At 42.4% G+C, this 26690-nt stretch overlaps 1 protein-coding gene across 2 annotated transcripts in view; it reads right to left on the bottom strand.

The window, feature by feature from the left end:
• The window catches only part of LMBRD2 (LMBR1 domain containing 2), a 440257-nt gene that overhangs the window by 376119 nt on the left and 37448 nt on the right, over positions 1-26690 (bottom strand). Inside the window, exons 1-2 of one of the 2 annotated variants that reach the window (XM_085631037.1) lie at positions 23863-24092; positions 3541-3769 (exon numbers count right to left, since the gene is read on the bottom strand). In XM_085631037.1, coding sequence (XP_085487163.1) covers positions 3541-3714 — 174 coding nt within the window. In that variant the 5' untranslated portion in view covers positions 3715-3769; positions 23863-24092. Of the gene's footprint in view, positions 1-3540; positions 3770-23862; positions 24093-26690 lie in introns of those variants that run through there. The other variant, XM_085631040.1, reaches the window with a different exon arrangement.

Consider the following 26690-nt stretch of genomic DNA (forward strand, 5'->3'; position numbering starts at 1 on the left):
TTACAAGAGGATTGATATGCGAGAGTTTATTTTGGTAAAAGAACAATTTCATGCTAGATTAGATGTATGGAAGGAAGAGGATTTATTAAACTGGGAGGAGTATAAATTTATCAAACAAAATAATCCTACTTTCCCGTTTTTTTTATATGCTCCCAAAAGTCCACAAAAATGCTAGGTCACCTCCAGGGAGACCCATTATTTCTTCATGTGGAAGTCTCTTTGAGAACACTTCAAAGTATATAGAATTATTTTTTAAACCCTATAGTGAAGACCTTAAACACTTATATCAAAGATTCTACTGATTTTTTAAAATGTATAGTTGATATTAGATGGGATGAGAATATTATGTTTTTATTAACGCTTGATATTACTACTCTCTATACAAGCATACGACATACTGATGGTTTAAAGGAGGCTGAATTTTATCTGAATAGAAGATCCTTGAGATTTTTTAAACACAACAAAATGATTTTAGAGATGATGCGATGGTGTTTAACCAAAAACATGTTTTTGTTTGGAGAGGAAATGTTCCAACAAGAACAGGGAACGGCGATGGGCACCTGCTTCGCCCCCAGTTATGCTAGTTTACATCTTGGATGGTGGGAGGAGCAGGTGCTCAGTTGCCCGCCATTGGAACATTGGAATGACAGTATACTTTTATGGGTACGATTTATTGATGATGTTTTCGTGCTGTGGCAGGGCACGGAAGCATCAATTGAATCTTTCATTAACGAGATAAATTGTAATATGCTTAATCTGAGATTCACTGGACCAATATAGCAAATCCTGTATAGACTTTTTAGATATAAGAGTAAAAGTAGTCAATGGAAAACTAGAAACAACTGTTTTTAGGAAACCTACTTCAGGAAATACGATCTTACATGCTGGGAGTGCCCATCCTGCCCCTCTTATCAGGAGTATTCCCTTTGGTGAATTTCACAGAGCTAGGAGGACACGTAGTAGCTTTGAAGAATATTTAAAAGTAGAAGAGGAAATGAGCCAAAGATTCTTACAAAGAGGTTACTCACAGGATGTGATAAAGCGGGCAGCTTTAAAAGCAAGAAAACTCGATAGAAAGAAAGTTTTATTCGAACCCTCATGGTCAGAACAAAGGAAAAAGAAAAACTTCAAACAAGGGTCATGCGATTGCAGTTTTATTACAACGTACAATAAAAATCATAGAGAAGTTAGAACCATTTTAAATAAACACTGGCATTTGGTAAAAAATGATGCAGTACTTCGCCCAAAAATGAAGAAACATCCTGAGATCAGTTTTCACAAATCAAAATCATTGAAGGATCGTATTGTGAACAGTGAATTCATCGAAAGTAAGAAATCAGGACCACCCACATGGTTGACACGGAAGATGGGTTTTAAAAAGTGTTTTAAATGCAAGGCATGCCAGCATGGAGTGAATCGGACGCATTTTAAGACATATTTTAACAAAACCATCAATATTAGAGGCTTTTTAACATGTAGATCTAGTTTTGTGGTCTACGCTCTACAATACCCCTGCCAAAAAATTTACATAGGGAGTACCACCTTACCAGTGTTCAAACGAGTTTTGCAACATAGAAGAGCGATTGTGAACAAGGATAGAACATATCCAATCGCAAGAAACATTCCATCAAAGTGATCCCACAGGTTTACAATACAGTTGTATTGCAGAGATCCCTAAGAAAAGACGGGGAGGGGATAGAGAGAGAGAACTCCGTAAATTAGAAACCTACTATATCTTGGAGTTTGATTGTAAGGAACCACAAGGTTTGAATGTGGATGAGGACCTACATACTTGTTTGTACTAAGGAATGTTTAGATTGATAAAGAAAATAGAAATTAGAAGTGTAAAAAGTCAAAGTAACTGAAAGAAGGAGGAAAAGGGAAATAGAAGATAATAATGAATAGAAATCTTCTAATATTTCCCTATTGTGTTGAAATAGAAAAATGTCGTACATTAATGGACTATTTGTTTAAAGAGGAAATTAAATTGTTTTAAAGTGTAAAGAGGGACTCAAACGCTTTTTGGTTTTAGGGTTAGGAGCATATATATATTTTTTAATTTGTAGGTTTAGAGAATATAGCTTTCTCATAAATTAATGTTTCAAAGTGATTTTTCGTTTGAAAAAATAGAACCCCTTTTTTAAAAATAAGTATATACTTTACGTGGTATACACTTTGAAGCACTAAGCATTTTAATGTAAATGTTATGTAGTACTGTAGAAAGGAAAAAAAGTTAATATTAATGTGGTAATTGTTCACATTGATTTACTTGAAGCACTAGCACTTTATTGAGAGAAATCTGAACCTGGAGTATATGTTTACATTAAAAAGCACTAGCACTTTGTGAACAAATGAATATTTAAAAAGAAAAAGGTATATATATGCACCTTAATGAAATAGTATTGTTTCTAACCAATAGTAAAAGGATGGGAGAGGAAAAACAAGGAATGTAATATAGGCACTAGCCGATTAATACTGAACATGAACTACCTTGTAAATACGAGGAAAGGCTTAAATTTACCAATGTTTTTTTTTTCTGCCACGCTATATGTGAACATTATGTAGTTCCCTGTAAAGACACTTATGATGAAATAATATGTGTTTATGATATTGAAAAGCTCTGCGTCAAAGCATTTTTTCAGAATGGCAATGGAGAAAAGTAATGTAACGAAAACCACTTCAAAATGGTGACAGCGTTTCCCTACCTTTTACTGTGATGAAGAAGAACTGGTAGTCCCTCATTTATGTTGTTTGTGATAAGTGTTTTTGTAAAAATCAGAAATGAATGGTTGCTCACTATCGTGAACAAGGTGGCGAGAGGCCATCGAAACGCGTTGATGTGAAGTAACTCATCAATAAAAGAAGCCGTGAAAGAAAACCCCTTGGAGTGCAGCGTGGTTACTATAAAGCTGTTCGTAACCCTATGCTGAAATATATATATATATATATATATATATATATATATATATATACATATATACACACACATACATATCTATACACACATATATATATATATATATATGTATACACACACACACACACACATATATACATAGACACACACATACACACACAGACATACACATACACACACATATATACATACACACACACACACACACACATATATATATATATATATGCACACACACACACATATACATTCACACATCTATAAACACAAAACAAAATATATATATATACATACACACACACACACACACACACACACACACACAAAAAGGAAACTAAGAGAAATGCAATAATTGGGGCAAGGTCAAGGGTAGACTGCTGGATCGAGGACAGAGCTCCTTGAAGAGGTATTGCTGATCTATGATTGCCGCTTAGTTTTGATGTATGTATTCCCAGAGTACAAAAACTAGAACTGGTCACAATATTCAGGATCATACTTAGAGAGCTGTATTCGTCAAACTTACTGGATTTCATTTTTGAGAGGGCTGAGGAACATAACATCGTTGTACTTAAAACTCAAACTTCATTTATATACATAAGGAAAAGATAAGTTCCTTTTCTTACCGTACTGACATCCAAAGGTAGAGTGAAAACTATGAGAAAGCAAAGACACCAAGCTAGAAGTGTTGCAACAATCACAAGTCTATGTTGCTTCTTAAAGTCCCCATAGCGGTGAAGTATGAACAAGGCCAGGAAAAATACAAAAACTATCTCTATGCCTAACGCTGCACCACTCATTATTAAGGTTCAACTCCAGAAATCAAAGCACCTTCTCTGTAGCAGGCGTTAGTACCTGGAAAAGAAAAACAAAGCTGCAATTAATAAATGTAAGCCCCAGGGGCAATCGGTCAAACTCCCAGCCCTCCAGAGAAGGTATTTTGCACTTTTTTTAAAACATTTTTCACAAAGTTGAAAAAACCCACAGATCTTCTCATGCTAAGCAAAATACAGAGTTATATTACTTAAACCCCTAGTCTGTCAAACACATTCTAAACACAAATCTGTCAATCCTATTAGACACTGACATACTTAAACAGAGGTTGCAAACTGATTAACACTGCTCAGAAACTGACCAATTCAAATAGCTGTAAGGATAGTTGTGGGCGCTCGTGGTGTATTTATTCACTAAAATATTCCACAGCAATAGTCACACAAAAAGGTATGTTTACTTAGGTTTACTGTCTTTAAATGGGTCTATGCCTGGACATTTTTGTGTCTCTCTCACTTCACCCAATCAGTACAGGAAAAGAGGTGTAACTTACTAAAGTATGACACAATATTGGCTCTTTCTTTATCAATGGTCCATTATTAAATCCTATGCTATGCAGAAATCAACAGCAATGATCCGCTTAAACTGCTCTACAGGGCTACGCATCTTAGCATCTGTGTAGGTCTGTACAGTTAATTCATTGTGTTTTCGCACAAAAGGTAGGTTTTATCACTCAAAGTAAATATGAATAGTTGAATATGTGCCCACAAAACTGGAACAAAACTGTTACCTCCATCAAATGCAGAAAAGATCACTTTGAACACTGATAATGCACTGTCACACACATAATCGTGTTATCACATGACATAAATATGTTTATTTACCCTGGCTTCTGAGCCCCCAAGTATGTAAAGAAAGGCAATGCACCCACAAAAACCTCAAACAGTGAAGTCATGCACATCCCAGACAACCCATTGAAGGAGACCGCAATAGTGGCAGCCATGTACTATAGAAACAAAGCACAGCAACTCAGTCTTTTGTATTGCGACAACGTCACTTAGTAGAAAATGTGTTGAGTATGAAAAATTTCACTGAGATACAACCACAATGGGCGAACAAAGAAGTCAATAGAGAGGTCTGCAAGAATCACACCTGCTTCAGAATCATACGCTAGAAAGGATAGTTGTGGACGAGGCTCATAAGGTGGGACCTGACACAACCTTCTCAGAGTTGCAGTTGTGCCTAAACAAACAGCTGATTCTACCACTGTCTACATGAGTGGTTAGTGAAACATAAAGGTAAAGAGCTGTGGGTTTAGTAGAACATGGAAGAGGCATAGTTGAGAGGTGGTATTCAGTGCACATTTGTTGTTTCCTACACTGTTGATCTTATGTTCTGTAATGAAGGTGTTGGCAAGGAGAACGTTGGGTAACTTCCAGCAGCACATTGCCAGGACGCTAAACGGCAATAGAGATGACTCAGAATCTCAGCAGCCACATAGGAGGGCAAAACCCCAACACCAGGGATCGTGCACATTGATACTTCTGACAACTGAGGTTCTCTACCTGATCAGTGAGCAATTGGGCTCTTTTGGGGGACAGCACCTACAGAAAAGTAGTAGCTCGACTTTGAAACATCAGTAGTGACCTTGTCCCTTGGTAGGTCATTAATTGTATTTCCTGGTTCTGATAAATATGCAGCAGAATCAAGGAACAACTCCATAACACAATTGCCAGAGAGGTTGTTCTTTCCCACAAGCTGTGTTGAACAAACTCTATTTCAACAAAATATTTCAAAAGAACTGGGTCAACGCTCAAGAGCCATGCAGCAAGTCTCACCCAGAACACTGGCATATGAAGGGAGAAGGAAAAGCAGCATGATAAAGAACTGTCAGTGAATACTGTACTTCAAAACAGTCACTCACTCAGCATAAAGAGAAACTACCGGTCAGGGCTCAGGCAGCCTGTGTGGTGTCTAAAAACTACCTGTCCCAGACTGCTTAGCAAGAAAGCTGGTTGTGTGCTGTCCCATTCTGCCTTGGGACTGGTCAGGTGATCGGGAGGGTCTTAAGCCTTCCGAAACTCTCGCTTAACGCTTGGCTTCAATTGTGGAACCTGCCCTTTCGGTGCATTTTTTCCTTGCCTCCTGTGTCCTTCAGTCCTTTCCCGTTACCTTGGAACTACACTCCGCTTGGATTACGTGGGTCCGGAGACGCAACGTCTTTCTGCTCCTGGGTTACCCTGTCTGTTCCCGATAACCATCTTCGCACCTGCTTTCATTTATCAGCGTGAGGACGCGCTGCTACGAACGCCAATGGTTTCAGGTTGGTGGTGTTCTCCCTCAAAGACGAATATTTTCAAGACGCCGCGTTCCAACGCAAGGACGCGTTGAAATCCTCCCCGCGGCTTTTCCGTTCTATTTCTTTTCTCTTCACCACCAAGAAAAGACTAAGCCTGGAAACGTTGATCTTTTTGGCTCACAACTATTACGGATTATCTGACTCCTGCACATTGTTTATGTAACGCGAGAAGGCGTAAATTTCCGGCTCGTTGCCGTTTCTTGTTTCTGGACCATCCCTGCTTCTTGGGTTTTTTTGGCTGCACTAAAACATTTTAGCCTCCTGCTAATTAGGACTCCACCCTCAAGGATAACTTCACAGTGAACACAGAGACTTCATCTGTATACATTCGCCTCTTACTATCCTGGGAAGACGCCTGTCACAGCGCCTGGGTGCTACGTGAAGGAGCAGGCTTTCGCACTCTCGTGTGTTCTGCCTGCTGGTCAGCACTCTGGTTAAGTAGCCACCATTGTTTTACTTTCTTTTTGAAGAGCCCTGTTTATACTCCAGGATCATCAGAAGGAGTTGCTTCCGTTTTTTAGAGGTAAGATGTGGGATAGTACACAACCTGATCTATAGTGATTAAAGATAGATTGGTAGTGTATAAACCTTAGTCCTAAATTATATGAGTAATTTCCTGTTTTGTTTTTTGTCTCTGTATCTAGAAATCTTCCATTTGCTTGCACCGAGCCAGCGCTTTTGGAGGCATTGGATTTGTTGCCGAGTATCATTCTGGGTCTCTTCACTTTTTGAAGATAGTTGTCTTCCTCTAGCGTATTCAGTTGTGGCACTGAGGAGACTGTATCTTTGAAGAGGGGAGGGATTTTTTCTTCGCTCCTGGGGAACGGGATTCTTCGGCTGGGGACGCTAGTCTCACGCCCGACAGAAAGCCAAGCCCACGGAAATTGTTCCCCCTGAGCGAAAACGGTAGAACGGCTTTCCGTCTCAACCAGAATGGATGAAGCCATGTCAGCCGAGGCTACAGAAACCACATTGAGAGAGTTAGCCGCTGCTGTAGTTAATCTGCAAACCGAGCTTAAATTGGTGAAAGGCGAAAACCAATGCCTTCTCTCTGAGATAAGTGTATTGAAGACGCTAAAACAAGTGGAGGTTAGAAGTACAGACACTAACCCTAAACATAAACGAACTTACATACAACCCGCACACTTCCAAGTCCTCTCCCTCGCCTCTACTTCAGTACCTACAGAGACTACACCTGCACCCGTGAACGTCACAGTTGTCACGCCACCACATACCCCTCTTGCTATGCCCGAGAGATTTAATGGAGACTAATAGATATGGGGTATTCATGAATCAATGTCATTTACAATTCCTCTGCAGAGCAGCCTCTTTTCCGGATGACGCAGCAAAAGTTGCTTTTATAATTTCTTATCTGAGTGGCAATGCAGCACTTTGGGCGGTGCTTTTGGTTGAAAACGATGACCCATTCTATAAAATTTGGCTCTTTTTAAGGATAGGATGAGGAGTCTTTTTGCTAGACATTCTTACGTGCAGGCCAGTGACAATGAATTATTAAATATGAAACAAGGGTCTAAGGACTTGTTGACTTATATTACCACTTTTAATCGTCTGGTCACGGAAACTCACTGGCCTGAAGATAAGAGGACTTCATTGTTTTATAGCGGTCTTAAAGATGAACTTAAAGACATACTGCCGCAAATTGTAGATCCGCCTAAAGACTGCGCTGCCTTCATGGATTTAGTGGTTAAGTTAGATCATCGCCTAACCGAGAGAAAAGGAGAAAAGACCAAAGGAGATTATTCTCGATTGTTTCTGGCAAGAAGTGAAAAGAAAGAGGCTAGGGACACCAGCGAACCGATGCAGATAGGAGGGATCAGAGGACCCATGACCGCCGACGAAAGAGAAAAACGTAGGAAATTGAATCTCTGTCTCTACTGTGGGAAGGGAGGGCATTTCACAAGAGAATATCCAGTGAAACCTAAGACTTCTCAAAGAACCGCTACTGGTCGAACCAGTATGATAGTGCAGTCGGAAAACTAAAGAACTTGGTGGGTGTCGAGGTCGCTCTTCCAAGTCTTATTGTGTCTAAGACCTCTAAACACCTAGCTCATACGTTAGATCTGGTACCCAAGCATTTTTCTATCAATGTGGTGTTCCTTCTGCCTTCTCAGCTGAGACACACCATGGCCGTTTTACTAGATTCCGGAGCAACCGGAAATTTTTGGGACATAGCCATTGCCAGAGCTCTTGGAATAGAATTCGTTCCGAAAAAACATCCCGAAAAAGTCCGAGCAGTTGACGGGTCAGAGTTGTCATCTGGCCTGATAACATACCAAACTTCTGACCTTATCATGCTGTGTGATAACGGACATTCGGAAGTTATTGTATTCAATCTGATCGATACTCCTACGTTTGGAGCCATTCTAGGAGTCCCCTGGCTCCAGTGACATAACCCCCAAATAGATTGGGTCTCTAGGACGGTTAATCTACGGTCTCCTTATTGCATAAACCATTGCTATCGAGAAATCACCCATTGGCATTCGCCAGTATATTGTGCCCTCTCTACGATTGACAACTGTCTCTTACCAGAGGCATACCAACAGTTCATAGACGTCTTTGACGAAGTCAAAGCGATAGCCCTGCCACCCCATAGATCCTACGACTGTAGGATTGATTTGGTGCCTGGCTCAGATCTGCCGGTCAGTAGAGTGTATTCTCTTACGGAACCAGAGACCAAGTACTTGTCTGAATACCTACAAGATATGTTACAAAAGGGGTTCATAAGACACTCAACCACCCCTGTTTCCTCCCCTATTTTTTGTATCCCTAAGAGAGAAGGAGGCCTCAGGGCTTGCTTGGATTATCGTGCCCTGAACAAGGTGACCATTAAAAACAAATACCCTCTTCCTCTCATCTCCAACCTCTTGGACCAGGTTAGAAAGGCCACCATTTTTACTAAACTTGATCTGAGGGGGGCGTATCATTTGATCCGAGTCAGAGAGGGAGATGAGTGGAAGACGGCATTCCGCACTAAATTTGGTCTCTATGAGTATTGCGTTATGCCGTTTGGCTTATGTAACGCTCCGGCGGCTTTTCAGTTTTTTATAAATGAAATCTTGAGAGAGTATCTGGATATTTTCGTCATTGTCTATATAGACGATATATTGATTTATTCTCAAAATGAGGAACAACATGTGGAACATGTGAGTCTGATACTACGTCGGTTGCAAGAGAACCACCTCTTTGCCAAACTGGACAAGTGTCTCTTCCATACCCGCTAAGTGGCCTTTCTGGGGTTGGTCATCTCCCCAGAGGGAATACACATGGAACCTGCCAAGGTGTCTGCCATTACCAATTGGGCGAGTCCTACCACGGTAAGAGAGGTTCAATCCTATCTAGGATTCGCTAACTTCTATAGACGGTTTATTAGTCATTTTTCTGAACTCATCACTCCCATCACCAAACTCCTTAAGAAAGGAGTGGAGTTCGTATGGACCCTATCTGCTGAAAATGCTTTTCAAGACTTAATAAAAAAACAGCTTTACCTCTGCTACCATTATTCGGCATGCAGATGAGACACAGCCCTATTATGTCGAAGCGGACGCCTCCCAATACGCAGTAGGAGGGGATTTTCTCAACGGGACTCTAAAACCGGAACTCTCCACCCCGTAGCCTACTTCTCTAGAACCTTGACACAGACAGAACAAAACTACACCATAGGGGAACGGGAACTATTGGCCATTAAACTGGCTTTTCAAGAATGGCGCAATTATCTGTTAGGGTCACCGCATGTAATCACTATCTATTCCGACCATCGGAATTTACAGTATTTCAGGACCGCCAGAGCACTCACTCCTAGACATATGAGATGGGTATCCTTTTTCAGCGAGTACGATTTTGTGATCCATTTCCGCCCTGGAGTAAAACAAGGAAAGGCGGATGCCTTGTCTCGACTAGGCAAGGAACATAAAATCTCTGTGGAGACCCCTATACCTATCATCCCTGAACACAAGATCGTGGCTGTAGGAGACAGTAGTAGCTTAAAACCAGATAACTTTCTCCCTCACCTAGAACAAGCCCTTACCTCGTTGAATCAAGAAGAATGGCTAACAGACCCACAAAACACGATATCCAACAACCTTTTTTACCATGAAAACCGATTATTCCTTCCCACAAGGGACACCCAAGTCTTGATAATGAAATGGTGTCATGCCTTACCGTTGGAGGGACACCCTGGAAGAAACAAAACCTTACAGACGTGTCAGCGATGGTTCTGGTGGAAAGGCATGTCCCACGATATCACTGAATACGTCAAATCTTGTCCGACCTGTGCTAGACAAAAAACCCTACACTGCGCTCCTGCAGGACTTTTGCACCCTTTGCCTGTACCCAATAGCCCGTGGTCTTCAATTAGCGTGGATTTTATAAAAGACCTACCGCAAACTAGAGGATATACCACTATATTAGTGGTCGTAGATATGTTGTCTAAAATGGCTCATTTTGTTCCTCTCAAAAAACTGCCCACTGCCATAGCACTCACAAACGCATTCATACAACATATCGTTCGTCTTCATGGAGTGCCCTCTGTGATTATATCCGATAGGGGCCCCCAGTTTATATCCACATTCTGGCAGGGATTATGTAAGGCCCTCCACATAGACCATCGTCTCTCTACAGCATATCATCCGCACACGGATGGCCAAACCGAGAGAACGAATCAAACGCTTGAACAGTTCTTGCGATGTTTACTTAGTACCGTCACAAGTGATTGGGTTCAAGCCTTACCCCTGGCCGAGTTTGCTTACAATAACACCACACACTCAGCCTCCAGGATTTCACCCTTTTTTTTTTTACAACGGGAGATCACCCCAATTCCTTTCCTTGAATCTGCCCCCTTCTGTCACACACACACCTGCCGTTGCTGATGATCATGCTCATCTCCTGTCCATTTGGGAGCAAGCCAGACATGCATTACTAGAAGCTAAAGAAAACATGAAAATTCAAGCTTCCAGTAATCTCAAGTTAGACGGACCACGCAAATTACAACCCAGATACCTAGGACCATTTAAATCACTCAGGTAGTTAATCCTGTAGCCATTAAACTACAACTCCCACCAGAAATGCAAATACATCCTGTTTTTCATACTTCTCTATTACAACCATACGATCCTCCCTCATGTCCTGAACCTCCACCACCTCCTATTAAGGTAGAAGGAGAGTTGGAATACGAAGTTAAACGTATAGTTGACTCCAGGAGACATAGGGGTAGGTTGCAGTATTTGATAGACTGGGTAGGATAGAACATGGGAACCAGCCGAAAACTTGCATGCCCCTTTGTTAGTTAGAACTGTCAGGGCTCAGGCAGCCTGTGTGGTGTCTAAAAACTACCTGTCCCAGACTGCTTAGCAAGAAAGATGGTTGTGTGCTGTCCCATACTGCCTTGGGACTGGTCAGGTGATCGGGAGGGTCTTAAGCCTTCCGAAACTCTCGCTTAACGCTTGGCTTCAATTGTGGAACCTGCCCTGTGCCTTTTGGTGCATTTTTTCCTTGCCTCCTGTGTCCTTCAGTCCTTTCCCGTTACCTTGGAATTACACTCCGCTTGGATTACGTGGGTCCGGAGACGTGATGTCTTTCTGCTCCTGGGTTACCCTGTCTGTTCCCGATAACCATCTCCGTACCTGCTTTCATTTATCAGCGCGAGGACGCGCTGCTACGAACGCCAACGGTTTCAGGTTGGTGGTGTTCTTCCTCAAAGACGAATATTTTCAAGACGCCGCGTTCCAACGCAAGGACGCGTTGAAATCCTCCCCGCGGCTTTTCCGTTCTATTTCTTTTCTCTTCCCCACCAAGAAAAGACCAAGCCTGGAAACGTTGATCTTTTTGGCTCACAACTATTACGGATTATCTGACTCCTGCACATTGTTTATGTAACGCGAAAAGGCGTTAATTACCGGCTCGTTGCCGTTTCTTGTTTCTGGACCATCCCTGCTTTTTGGGGTTTTTTGGATGCACTAAAACATTTTAGCCTCCTGCTAATTAGGACTCCACCCTCAAGGATAACTTCACAGTGAACACAGAGACTTCATCTGTATACATTCGCCTCCTATCCTGGGAAGACGCCTATCACAGCGCCTGGGTGCTACGTGAAGGAGCAGGCTTTCGCACTCTCGTGTGTTCTGCCTGCTGGTCAGCACTCTGGTTAAGCAGCCACCATTGTTTTACTTTCTTTGTGAAGAGCCCTATTTATACTCCAGGATCATCAGAAGGAGTTGCTTCCGTTTTTTAGAGGTAAGGTGTGGGATAGTACACAACCTGATCTATTGTGATTAAAGATAGATTGGTAGTGTATAAACCTTAGTCCTAAGTTATAAGAGTAATTTCCTGTTTTGTTTTTTGTCTCTGTATCTAGAAATCTTCCATTTGCTTGCACCGAGCCAGCGCTTTTGGAGGCATTGGATTTGTTGCCGAGTATCCTTCTGGGTCTCTTCACTTTTTGAAGATAGTTGTCTTCCTCTAGTGTATTCAGTTGTGGCACTGAGGAGACTGTATCTTTGAAGAGGGGAGGGATTTTTTCTTCGCTCCTGGGGAACGGGATTCTTCGGCTGGGGACGCCAGTCTCACGCCCGACACTACCAGGCAGAAGATCAACTTTTTAAGGTCAAACAGATGCACTTCAATACTCTCCTGCATTTGATCATATAATACAGGACCCAGAGTTCAACAGACAATGTCCACACCTTGCTCATGGTGCAATTCCAACACAAGAATCTGCAGACTTCCAGGATTTCCAGTTGCGGCTTCATGTTTATAAAAGTTAATACTGCACGATAATGGCCTTCTGGCATCACGCCCATGGAAACCCCAAGTGAGGCATGAGAATGCTCTAGAGTGTTAACACATATCGTTTGCCCAGTCTGCTTCACTTACAAGACTGTACCCATACATGCCTCCATTTTAAACTCTCAACCTTTAATTACAGAGTAGCCCCTGCAGCTTTAGAATCAATGCCTGCATGTAGTGAGCTGATGGACCATCTCAGCATTCATTTCCCCACAGAGAGGTCCTTTTCCTTTAAAAGGCCTTCAGATCCCAGACATTTTCAATGTTCATTAGGAGTGTGAGACTTATAAAATGCTGCTGCCCCCACACCTTTCCTTTTCAACCATTTTTTCCAGGCAGGTATCCCACAATCCACGTTACCCAGTCTATAGACTGCTATAGGATGGTCCCAAATCTGTAATGTCACCCTTTTCCTACATGTCCTTCGGACTGAATGGTGTGACCTAAAACTTCTCCAACTTTGGCACCTTCACAATATTGGGACTTCAAAAGACTACCAGGCTGAGCCAACATCCTGCCTCTGTTAGTTTGAAATTTCAAACTTTCTTTCTTTGCTTCTGTTGCAGTTACTCAGGCAGTTGATCGTTGTGATCAAACCCTTCCTCACATAATCCATTATCCTTCCTTATCATAATTGACCAACTTGTCTGCACCATCTTGGTTTCCTCAGCCTACGGAGGTGAAGCAGAAAGTAGGAATTACAACTCCTAATGTCAACCAGCTTTAGGCTTCTCCCCCACACCAAAGACAGACCCTAGACATAAGTAAAGATTCTGAAACAGTGGTATTAAGATTTCATGCCTCTCTGAACTCAGCTACATTCCAGACAGACGCTACAGTGAAGACACCATATTGAACTCACAAAAGAGCAGCAATTTTAAAACCTGGCTGTGCTCCCTTGCGTCCAAGCCTGATCTTCAAAATTACCATCCGTCCATGATGGTAGAGTGGCGGGTTTTGTATCTACTCTCTAATTGGCATGGCATAATGGTTTACCAAGCCCTTCAATGAACAAACAAACAAAAACAATCTCTTTGCAACCTGAAGGTCACTTGTGAACGTGAATGGGCTATTTCAGCATTTCACCCTTCAGATGATGATTAAATTAGAACGTTTTAGTTTGGTAGCAGCAACACGTGCAATTAAACTGCAATACTGCAAGCATAAAACAAGGCATGATAAAAGTATGTTTACTGCTTGAGATTTTATGGTATTTTAATTTAAAATTTCAATATACAACATTATCCATATTTTTGTCATCTTATCAATACTCATACATACTCATTGTGTGTCCTATGACAAAATTAAGCTGTAACTACAATATTTCCACATTTTTAAACTTAACTTTCATCCCTCATTAAGGTTTACATATGGTCAACCTGCACACACCTTGGCTTGGAATTCATAACTGAAAAAATGAACAAACACCGAGAAGGCAAAAACATTTCTGTATTTTCCAGATTAAAGACGTAGAGACAGGAAAACACAATATTTTCTGCCTAAATTTATGTGCAGCAGTCAGTAAATATGGCCATCTGAGAGTCGAATATAATACGCTTGCAAATTGTCATTCTTTCCCAGTTCGAATCTGTTTTCTCTGGACCCTACTCTTTAGTCTTTTGGTTGCCTCTTCTGGCTCATCACCTTCTCTTAAGCAATCTATCAACCTATCCTCTCTATGCCCATGATCTTGGCCCTGATTACAAGTGAACAGGATAATTCTGAACAGTGCACAAACTCCGGTTTGTGCAAGGATCGGAACTACAAGTTCTGCTAAGTTTACCACACTTACCAGGTGTGATGAAATCTGCACTTTTACAATTTTCCCCAAGAATATATCGACATATGCAGACTACCCCTTTTTGTGGTCCAATAATTGTCAATGGAAGTAAACAACATGTGTGATGAATTCCAAACCAGGCATATTTCACCTAGTGAGATTCTTATCCCTCTCCAGGGCTCTTGTAATCAGGGCCTAAGAGTCTTAATTTCCTCTCACGGTGTTCCTCTGCTTCCACTTTTTGTTCTACAGTTTTATCTTTCACTCTGTGATATTGGATTATTCTTCATTTCCAATAGGCAAATCAAGTTCACAAAAAGGGCTTCATTACACTATCCAAACAAGGAGTAATTGTAGAAGTGAATAGGTTAGCCACTGAAGATGGCCCAGGGAACTCATGACACAACAGTTCAGTAAATTTGGAATGGGCTCCCAGGAAGATAAATAAGCCGGGTCCAATTCACGTGGATGCAGATTAAGTGATATCGCTAGCAAGAAGTCGAGTATTCTTGTTGGTGTTTATTTAGGTTTTTCTTGAAAGGTTTACTGTCCATTTGACTTACCTGATGAGGGTGATCTGGAGCGGGACCACTTTTTTTTTTAATGTTTGGCCATGTTAAGTTTGGCCTCCCTCCTGCATCGCACTGGAGTGCATAAGTGGAATTTTTTTGTTGCAGGACTTGGAGTAATATTTGGTCCACACAAACCATAGGCAGACATCTTGCCAGCCCGTGGTTGATATCTTCTTTCAACAATTAAGGTGCAGTACAAAGCCCGTAGTCTTTGGTGGATTTATCCCTTCTACGCAGCCATGAAATCCTACATTTTTGGAGGAGAAGTTTTAATCAGCAAATTCCGAAATTGGTAGGACTGGATCTGCATCGAAGTAAGTAGGAAAAACATTAACTGGCATTAGGCGACCCGCGGCATCTCATCTTAAGGAGTGCCAGGCCGATGCCCCCCTATGTGCAAACTGTCACATACAAAAGTACAAGTGTCCTGTTTTACAATTGAATTCGGGTCGTGTTTTGACATGATTTCGCAATGCTTGATAGGGGCGAAGTGGGCTGCTCCAGGTATGATGATTGGCAGAAACCCTGTCTGTCGCAGTGAAATGAAGTGCGCATGTCAGTTTGGCAATTTCTTTAGCCACAGCCAGCCCGACATGCATACTTCAGCTCTTCCAACCTGAGCTGTGTGAGCCAGGAGAAACACAGAACTTGCCTCCAAGTCTCTGTATGAATGCTGTGTCTGCATGCTCTAACTAATCCAGGTGCTGCTGTTATACTGCTCACGCATACAAACAATATGAAAGTAAACATCAAGATTGGTTTCGATGACTCAGTCTATACAAAATGGGAAGGATAGGGGACACGTCATGTCTACGATGCGGAAGGGAAGGAGGGAACTTCTATCACATACTCTGGCTGTGCCCGCAGATTCAGGGGTACTGGCGGGGGATCCTGGGGGAACTGAGTAAGGTGCTAGAGGTGCCACTGCAGGAGGACCTCAAGTTGGTGTTACTGGGCATGACACATGACGTGGACCTCACCCGCCCGCTGCTGACTTTCCTGGTGCTGGCCCTGGTGGTGGCAAAAAAGGATGTGGCAAAATACTGGGGAGCGCCCACGCCACCCCGACTGGAGGAATGGAGGAGGGGTATTGACCTATACATGGCGGCCGAAAGGGTTACGTACAAGGCGCGGGGCTGCCCCAAAAAATTTCGCAGGGTGTGGTCCCGGTGGCGGAAATATCATGGCCTGGAGGAGGGTCTCTAGAGAGGTGGCTGAGTGGGGGGTTCTTGCACGGTTCGCGGAAGGTGTGTACAGCCCAGAGGCAAGGGCGGAGGTGTATACTGAGGACGATGGTGCCAACCACAGAATAATTATGGAACAGGCTCCTTGTGTAATGAGAGTGAGGGGGGGGTGGCTGGTAGGCACGGTGGGTGTGTTGACCGGTGCTGACCTGTTTGTTTGGTTGTTTTTATTTTGTGTTCAGGAGAAAACCGAAAATGCCAATAAAAATGTTTAAAAAAAATAAATAAAAAAAAAGATTGGTTTCGATGATGGGCTATGTTGGTACATAACCCCCGTGCACATAATTGTGGCAGGCATAACCTCCTTCTCTCTCCCTGTTGCTTCTTCCGCCAGCCCCTGCCCTCTGTGTTACTTTACCAAAACCCTGTGTTGCTTTCACATCCCTACCACCCTCCAAGTGCTGCTTTTGGTCCCCCCCTCTGATTTGCTTCTGCATTCCTCCCAACCTCCGCATGTTTCTTCTGTGTTTCCCTTTATTCCCCATGATGCTTCTCTATTCTCTTGATGCTTCTGTTTTCCTTCACCGCCCAAGCTTGCTTTTAAAAAAAAAAATGCTTTGCATATTTTCTTTTCTTTTTATTATACTGCAAAGCAGTGAGCCATGTAGTGCGGCTCAAAATCATTGCAAAGCCAATAGGTCACAAAAGTGTGATCTAATGGCTATGCCAATGTTTGGTCAGAGACCTGGGGAAGAAACTGGAACGAATTTGCAGAACCTCGCTGGCATGAAGAGACTGTCCTTGTTGGGAGGAAGAGAGTGGCTTTGGGATGGAGGAACTGCCAGTTCTGGATAAGCACTGTAGGCTTACTGGCAGTACTAGGATGAAGAGGCTACCCGTGTTGGATGGAAGACTCATCACTCAACTGGCTCCCAGTACAGAAGAGATGCCAATTCAAGCTACTGATCCACGCATATAAAGCCCTTCACAACCTAGGACCAGCCTACATCAACCACCGCCTGAACTTCCACTATCCAGTCAGACAACTATGCTCCGCCTCCTTAGTGCTCGCCCACACTCACTGCATCAACAGAAGCTTGAGCGGAGGATGCTTCTTCTCCTACATCGCAGCGAAAACCTGGAACAACATTCCTCTGCAGCTCTCTACCTCCCCATCTCTACTGTGATTCCAAAAAGCTCTCAATACTTAGCTGTTCGAGGGGGCGTGGTTTGGAACTTGAGGAAGGTGGGGGCTTGAGCCTGCACCTCCTCTCAGAAAGACAAGCTTTTGCCAGGAAAACCATGCTTTCAGGTCTCCCATTAGGTTGTAATAAGGCTTGAGTTTTGCGGATTTATGTAAGGTACTAATTCTTGTCAAATCTGTCAACACGCGCTAGGTACCTGCTACGGGGATTGTGAAATCTGCCAGGTCTTTCCCGCCTCACCACTCGCAAGCAACTCTGAGCCGCGAGGCTCCCGACATCCCGTTACGGGTTCTTCTACTGCAGACTGCAACAACTCTCCTGAAGTAAGGTCGACTATTAAAACAATAAGCATTGTACAAAAGCGAGAACTTTTGTTAACAGCCGGATATGTACTTGCCTTACTGCCTGCCTGACCCTAAAATGGTGACCGCTCGCGAATGCCCGTGCGAAATCAAGAACTAGTTAGGGCCAGATATCCTCTACACATTGCTTTCTCTGAACTTTTCTAAATGAATAGCCTCTGCAGCTAAAAGGTGTGTTAAGTACCTTGGCCACACACTTGATAAAGTGAAGGTCATCAGTGGGAGGGTACTGATATCGGCACGCCTTCTCCCGTCTGGCTTCATTAACCAGGCGTCTAGAGTAGCTCATGCAAGTCTCATGCTCATGCGAGCCTTATACTGTAGAAGAGGAGTGGATAGGTACAAAAAGTGAACCAATCTGACAATCATACTCCGGCTCAGCAAACCCAATGTTACATGCTGCTTGGATTAAGAATTACAAAATGGCGGCCACTGCCAAATTCTTACTGCGTAACTCTGAGATTTGCCTAATGTCGCCCAAAGTGTGTATATCTTGTTCAAGTCACTGCCTACTTCAGTAACTCATAAATTCCAGTGCTTTGTATGTCAAACTAACTCTTTATATATTCTAGACCAGGTCTTACTACTGTAGGAAAAGTCCTTTGAAAGCACTACAACCATGTGACTGGTCCTGATAGCTGGTCAGGACCAACAAAACCTTGTCACTGTCACCTGTCACTGACAAAAGCGAAAATATGCTCTCTATTAAAGCCTCTAGAAAGTGTACCTCTTGACCAAATACGGCGGATAAGGAGAACAAAACAAGTCTGAAAAGAATTAAGGGTGATCCGACGAATCCAGACTCACCTATAAAAAGTAAACAGGAATTAATTCAACCATGGAAACCATCTTAAAAAAACTAGCAGATATCCACGAACTAGCCAAGTTGACAAAAGAAAACACAGATATTATGCAAAACGAGATCTTCGCAATCCGTCAGGACATCACAGAAACCAATTCCAAAATTGCAGAAGCAGAAAGTAGGATTAGTCACCTGGGGGACTCAGACGCTAAAATTAGTAAATCCCTCCAAACACTCAATATTACCTCGAATTCACTAACCAGACCACTTTCGGACTTGAAAGACAGGAACAGACGTGGAAACCTTTGGATCTTTGGACTACTGGAAGGGGAAGAAGAATCAGCTGGATCATGCTTCGCCTTGTGGTCTAAGGGACTGTTTTATCTGTTCTTTGTGCTCATTTTTACTATTATTTAACTATAGTTTCATTCAACATCCAGTCAGCTTTGGGGACTATTCCTTCTATATTACTAGTAGTCAGACTACAACTCTATAACACTATCAGGAAGAAGCACCTCTTAATGATACCATGTCTAGATCCATGCAATTGATGGCCTTTAAATAGTCGTGCAACGATCTCCAAACAACATATACATACACAGAGGAATCTACAAACACAACTCAGTCTTAAGTCACCATATATATATATATATATATATATATATATATATATATAAAATCCCTTATGGCCTCGACACAACAGACTATTAAGATAATATCCTTGAATGTAAAAGGTGTCAATCACCCTGTCAAAAGAAGGAAAATTCTTGACTACATATATAAACAGAAAAGCGACATTATTCTCTTGCAAGAAATGAAGATTGATTCCAAACAATTCAACTCACCTAGAAATAATCTATACCCTGACGTGACAGGTTCCGCAGCCAAAGGTAAGACAAATGGTGTCCTAACGCTCATCGCAAAGAAAGCAAACACTGACCAAGTCATAAGCACATCTGACTTGAAGGGAAGATGGGTTATCTCGAAGTTAGTCAAACACAATACGGAATTTTACATCACCAAAATATATACACCTACCAAAGATGACCCTGGTTTCTGGGAGGAACTCACAAATCAACTCAAGTCAATCCCTGACTCATCCACCCACATACTTGCAGGGGACTTCAAGCTACCTTTAGATTCAGCTCTGGATAGAAACTCACACTGCCCTTTCCGACCCAATAAATTGTATAAAATTTTTAGAAATCTGTGTAAGCAATTTAACTTGACTGACACCACAGAACCCCACGGAAAGCTATGATACTTTCTACTCGTGTCCCCATATTTCGTAATCACGCATCGATTACCTTCTCATAACTGGTAACGCCATAAATAGGATCGACCAGTCTTGAATCAAGAGTAATATCAGACAACTCTTGCATCACCTTATCCATTACTGACATAAAAAACAACCTTTTGGAGACTTAATGATGAAGTTATCTCATCTGAAATAAACAGGCAAATCATTGAAGACGCTACTAGTAATTTTCTTAATGAAAATAAAATAGGTGACACCTCTGACCTCACGCAATGGGAGGCAATAAAAAGTACACTTACAGGGGAGATCCTCAAAATAAGATCCGCCATGAATAAAGAAGCTAAAAGTAATCTCCTGAAACTAGAAAAAGAAATTGGAGGTTTAGAGAGAAAAACGTACCTCTTCAAGAGATGGCCTACTCCTAAACAATATAGTGAATAACAAATAAGAGTATAATAAAATTGTAAGCTCCAGAGGGGGTGTGGATTGATAAAGAAAAAAGTATCATACTCTGAATCCAATAAAGCCGGGAAGACTCTAGCTTCATACTTGAAATTCAAACTTCAGAAAAACACAATAAATGCATTCATAGACTCCAACGGTGCTGCACATACCAATCCAAACAAAATAGCAGCATTATTTAAAGAGTTTTATCAAAATCTATATGACAAAAATTCAGCGTTGGATGTGTCTAAATGCTATAGCTACTTGAGTGAATGCAATATGCCCACTCTATCCGAACAAGATAAAATCTCAATCAATGGCCCAAATAACCTCAGAAGAAATTGTAGACACAATGAAAAAAACTTCAAATGGGGAAAGCCCCAAGCTCGGACAGGTACAATGCCAATTTTTTTTTTATACTTTCGCTACCGCTCTACTCCCTCCTCTTCTGAATCTGTTCAATCATTTTGCCGACTGTAATACCCAAGGAAAGAAGAGACCCTTTACGGCCTAAAAATTATAGACCAATATCGCTGATAAATTTAGACTGCAAAATATATGCTATGATCCTTGCGAATCGACTGCAGAAACATTTCCAAACTTATACATCCCTCGCAAGTGGGTTTTTTAAAACACGGACTCTCCAGCGACAATAAGCGAATCCTGTGCCATGCCTTAGAGAATGACAAGTTAATGGAATCCCCCACAGTTGCTATCACGTTGGATGCTGAGAGAGCTTTCGACAAAGTCGACTGGACATACTTAAAAGCAACACTTGAAAAATGTTACCTTGGTGAGGATCTAATCCACATGAATAATGGCCCTATACCACAAACCAACCAATAGGGTAAGAGCTGGAAGTACTATTTCCTCACAATCTAAAACAAGCTACCAGACAGGGATGCCCACTCTTACCCTCCCTATTTCTACTAGCTATAGAACCCTTCTTCTACCACCTAAAGGAAAATAAAGATATTTCAGGTCTCCATTGGGACGAATGCACAATCAAGATTATTGCTTACGCAGATGACGTATTGGTTATCTCGGAAAATGCATACACCGATATCCCAGCAATAATTTCCTCAATACAACAATTCCCCAAAATTTCTGGATATACGCTCAACAAGGATAAAACAGAGGTTAAGCTACTCAATAACATTGGTAGCAAAGAAATCATTGGAAAATCAGGACTGACATGGCAACCAGGCTGCATCAAATACTTAGGATTAGAATTTACAAAAGATCTAATCAGCACCCTATAGACTAATGAAAATATCCTCAGCAAAAAAAATCACTGCACTTCTAGATGGTTGGTGACCAAAATTCTAGTTCTGGTGGTGAAGAGTTGAAATGTAAAAATGATGATCACGGCACTAATCGAATATCTAATCAGCATGCTGCCTACGACCCTATCTAACTAATTCCTAATAAAAATAGACAATATCTTCAGCTTTTTACTTTGGCTGGGGAAGAAACCTAGAATATCACTTAAAAAACTTCAACTAGCTAAAGAGAAAGGGAGATTAGGCCTCCCCAACTTCAGGATTTACTAAACGGCATACATCTGCAAACAAGGATGCTACAGATACGTTAATGATGCAGAATATCTCCAAGCATGGGTGAATATAGAGAAATCACTCAAACAATATCCCCCTTCCAGCAATGTTAACAATGAACATTTCACTCCTCCCTCACTCTAAATATATCATCCAACTTTCTAGACCCCAATCTACAAAAAAGAAATGATTGCTTTCCTCTGGACATAGTGCTGCTTACACTTGCATGTAAGCTAATTCTTAATAACTGGAAAAACTCCAAAGCAGTTTCCTTCAACATGTGGCAAGAATGGTTTTCCTTCCTTAGAGGTGCTGATAATATCTCTCTACAATTCTCACCTTGGCGATATACCCTCAGGAAAATGTGGGATTCTCTTGATGTCTTCTCCTTTGAATATGAGCCACCTTGAAACAATTGCCACTCCCGCCTGGCTCCTTAAGGTTGGGCAATATATACCGGATAAAGACACACCTGGGAGCATAACTTAACGGTATCACCAGGTGGTATTAGGCTTAGGGTACTTAATTAATACTGACAATTTTCCCTTAAATCAAGCATTTATGATCCCATTCTCCTTATTTTTGTCCCACCACACGGGGTATGTATCTAACCGGACATGCTACGCACTCCTTACTAGAAAAGTCCTTCAGATTAAGGTATTAAAATGAAAAGAATGATGTGATACACGTGGATTATGTTAAATTTGCTTAACGATGTTATATCATAGAATGTACCCATGACCATGATATGATAACTCGTATGTTACAATCATTGATACAATGTTATGACGTCTTCTCTACCAGTTGTACTTCTAAGTAGAATGTACACCAAATCAAAATAGGCTTTCACTTTGTATTCTCTGTTCCTCCCTCATAAGCATGTCTGTTTAATGGACCTTTCCATATTCTTTGTAGGTTTCGGTATATCATTTATATTTTTTTGTACTTTTCACCTTTGTTCCAAGTTTGAAACTCTCAAAAAAAACTATTGGCTATTCCACTGAGCCTATTGCATCCTGCAAGCGCATGGATACCCACTCTGTGATTAGCCGCACTGTACACATCAACTGATTGATTGATTGGCTGAGTGGAGGAACTGTTAGTGCTAGGGTGAACACACAGTTAGCACCGGGATAGACAGGTTGTCAATGCTGATATGAGAAGGGACTGCCAGTGCTAAAATGGAGGAAATGCCAGTAATAAAATGACTCCCGGTGTTGGGAGCGAGGGAGGGACTGTTAGTGTAGCAATTGATCAACTGTCAGTACAGGGATGGATCAACTGCAAGTGCAGGGATTGAGGAACTGACACTGCAGGGATATACAGAGTGCCAGGCTAGGATGGGGGAACCTGGCAGGGATGGGGGAACCTGCCAGGGCAGGGACGGGCGGGAAATGCCAGTGCAGGGATGGTGGAGAACTAACAGTGCAGGGATGGCGGAGAACTAACAGTGCCGGGATGGCGAGACTGGCAGTGCCGGGATGGCGAGACTGCCAGGTTCGGGATGGTGAGACTGCCAGTCCCGGGATGGCGAAAATGCCAGTCCCGGGATGGCGAGACTGGCAGAGCAGGGATGGCGAGACTGGCAGGGATGGCGAGACTGGCAGGGATGGCGAGACTGCCATTGCAGGCAAAAGAGAACTGCCAGTGCAGGGATTGGGGAGACAGTCATGGCTTGAATGGTGGGGATGCCAGGGTAGGGATGAAGGGGGGGGGGGGGGCAGGGCACGGATAGAGGTAATGTCAATGGCAGGGATGGGGGGGAATGCCAATGGCCGGGATGGAGGGAAGTGCTGTACGAAGGGACTGTAACCTATGATAAAAAGGCAGCCACAGAAAGGCTACATAACTCACCTGCTCTCTTCTAGGGCTGTCCTTCGGTGCTCGGCTCTCAGGGTTTCCCACATACCCTACTATCGTCTCGGGGGGAGGATGCTCTGCGCTCCCCGCTGCCTCTGTACCCGCACGCTCTCTGCGCCCTTCTACCCGTACAACTCAGCTACGACTCTTCTGCTGACATCAGAAATGACAGACTGGATCTGCTACACAGCACCTTCGATGCGTCACTTCCGCATCTCCCACCACGTGACGTACACCACCGGCACCACACACAGGGCTCAGCTGTTCTGTCACCGCTGAGGTTTCTGGGGCATGTCGTTTATTGGTCAGCGGAGGATTACACGTCTTAACTGCATCAGTTTCGAGCGAACATGTTCACAAAAGCATAGACGTCAATCTTTCTAGAAAGTAAGTCAAATTTTCACATGGCGATATTTACGACTTGACAGAGTATTTCGTCGGTTTTTGAATTTTTCCTACATAAAAGATTAGTCACTTTTGTTATTTTTTCCGTGACCTCACTATAATGATAATTGTATGTTTAGATGTACCAGAAAGCAGAGAGAATGCAAGAACATAAAAAACAATATTCAATCTGCAACTCGAGGACCCTGGTACCTCCTAATGTGCTACAAGTAGTATCAAGCATTGGCAAAGCGATCAGGTCTTGGCAATGCAAGAGTCATAGGCGTTGTCAATGTTAGTGTCTATTGCATTTGTTCACTACTTTGTTCCCTCCCCACCCCCCACCCGCTCTCCCCCCCGTCATCAACTGTAGTTCTGGAATGTTGACAGACGACAACTGATGACTGCAGAGACCAGACGCTCCTCACTGATCTGTATATGTATGTGGTGGAAGTGTTCTAATAAACATCTACTGTATACCTCAACGCGTGGAAGTCACCTTTACAAATTTGGCGACGAGCTTCCAACACATCCGAACCAAGCGTGCAACCAACTTCATCAATTTTTATTTTTCAAGAATTTACAAGCGTCAATTAAGAAGCCCCTACCTACTGATTACTTTTCTAGTGGGCAATTACAAGATTCTTCAACATCAGGTCAGCGAGTTCTGAGGAAATCGCATATTCTTTAAATCAGTCTTAAGCTTCGTGAACTTTTCAAGCTGCGACTGCGTCCAGACCAGGGGTCTCCAACCTTTTCTGTAGTGAGAGCTACATCTGAGCAGTGAAAATTGTCGTGAGCTACTGAAGGCTAGGAAACTCGCAAATTTTTTCGAGAGACCCTCCCACGCCCAGTTTCATTGACTTTAAGCCTAATTACTTCCAAGCCCATATGGTGGTTTGAACATAAGAGGGCACTGTCCCTCTTTTGAAGCTACAGACAGCTGCAGATCGTGCTACCTGAAGCAAAAGCTTGTCTTGCTTGGAAGCATTCCTGGAAAGTGTAACGAAATACTGCAGGATACAAGCCTATGACCTGCTTTTGTTATCCTCGATCTAATTGTTCACGCACTGCAAAAGTTAAACCTCAACATATTTTCCATACCAAATGAGAATTATTGAAGTCTAGCTTAGATGTGCAGTCACTAGATTTAAAAAAAAGAGACTCATTTTATTGTCTCAATTATTTCTCCTTCACCACATACTCTTTATTACAGTTTTAAAATGTCCCATCCTGGTTTCAGCTTTAAATAATTTTCAACTAGTTTGATTCATTAAGGGTTTTATTCAGAATACTCCAGATCTGTCCATGATCCAGAACTCTGCTACCCAAAGAAACTGCTGCAGTGTTGGTGTTGATTGCCACATGCACTGGGAACAGAGACGTTTTAAGGCAGGGGCAAAGTGGGCTCTGGCCCAGAGCTCCACCCATTCAGGTACCCCGATACGGCCAGCGTTGCTCTGCAGAGAGCCTTGCCCGGTTGACCTTTAATAATTTTTAAACCGATTGATTTATATATCCTTTAATTTAATTTTGAATGTGGCTGATGTGCGAGTCTATTACAGAGTATTTGCAGAGAAATGTTGTGTTATGTTTCATGCAACATCCATAAAAATGTTTCATTTAGAATAGATCGAAAAAGTACATCACATATTAGAAATGTGATGGTGGCACAGAGATAGTTTGCAGTAATGTTTGTGAGCTGCTGCTGTGTTAAACATTAAAAACACACTGAATGGTAAATATAAACATTTATAATTTTGACGAGCTTGCCTATGCTGTCAATGGCTTGTCCAAAGAGGGGATTGAAAGAGTTAAAACTGGATCGGAAATTCAAAGCTGCTCAGAAGCAAGAGTGGAGCAATTTACATTCTTTTTAGGAGTGCAGACGGGGGGATTTTTTTAATGTTGTGCCTTCGGTAAAGGAAACTGAAACTTGGCAACACCCTGCTTCTCCTGATGTAAAACCCAGATCTGAAAAGCGAAAAAATACATTTTCGATTTTGTCTGTTACTCCTCATTTTGGCTGCTTCAAACTTTCAGGCAGTGTTGCTGAAGGCATCCTTTGGGCCTCTTTCACTCTTAAATCCCCAGAAATGTAGTTAGCATTTGCAATAATATATTTAGCATTGATAGTTCGGGAGCAAATGGGACAAGGCAGGCTCAGACTTCGCTATTAACAAAACCCAGTAATTCAAGTGCCCGTGGCATACCAGCGGCTGCAGCACATTTACAGTACAGAAGGCACACATCACAGCTCCAGTCTGGAGAACAGCGCATTAAGAGGTATAATGCTTACCGATTGATCTGCTCCTCGCTTGTCTCACTCTCGTTTGCCTTTCTTCCTCCTCCGCCCCTCCCTTTCACAGCTACCTCCTTCTCGAACCTCCACGCAGCCCGACCTGCCTCGACCACCCTTCTCATTCGTCTTTGTTCTC

This window comes from Triturus cristatus, chromosome 2_1, assembly GCF_964204655.1.
Source record: "Triturus cristatus chromosome 2_1, aTriCri1.1, whole genome shotgun sequence".
Lineage (NCBI taxonomy): Eukaryota > Metazoa > Chordata > Amphibia > Caudata > Salamandridae > Triturus > Triturus cristatus.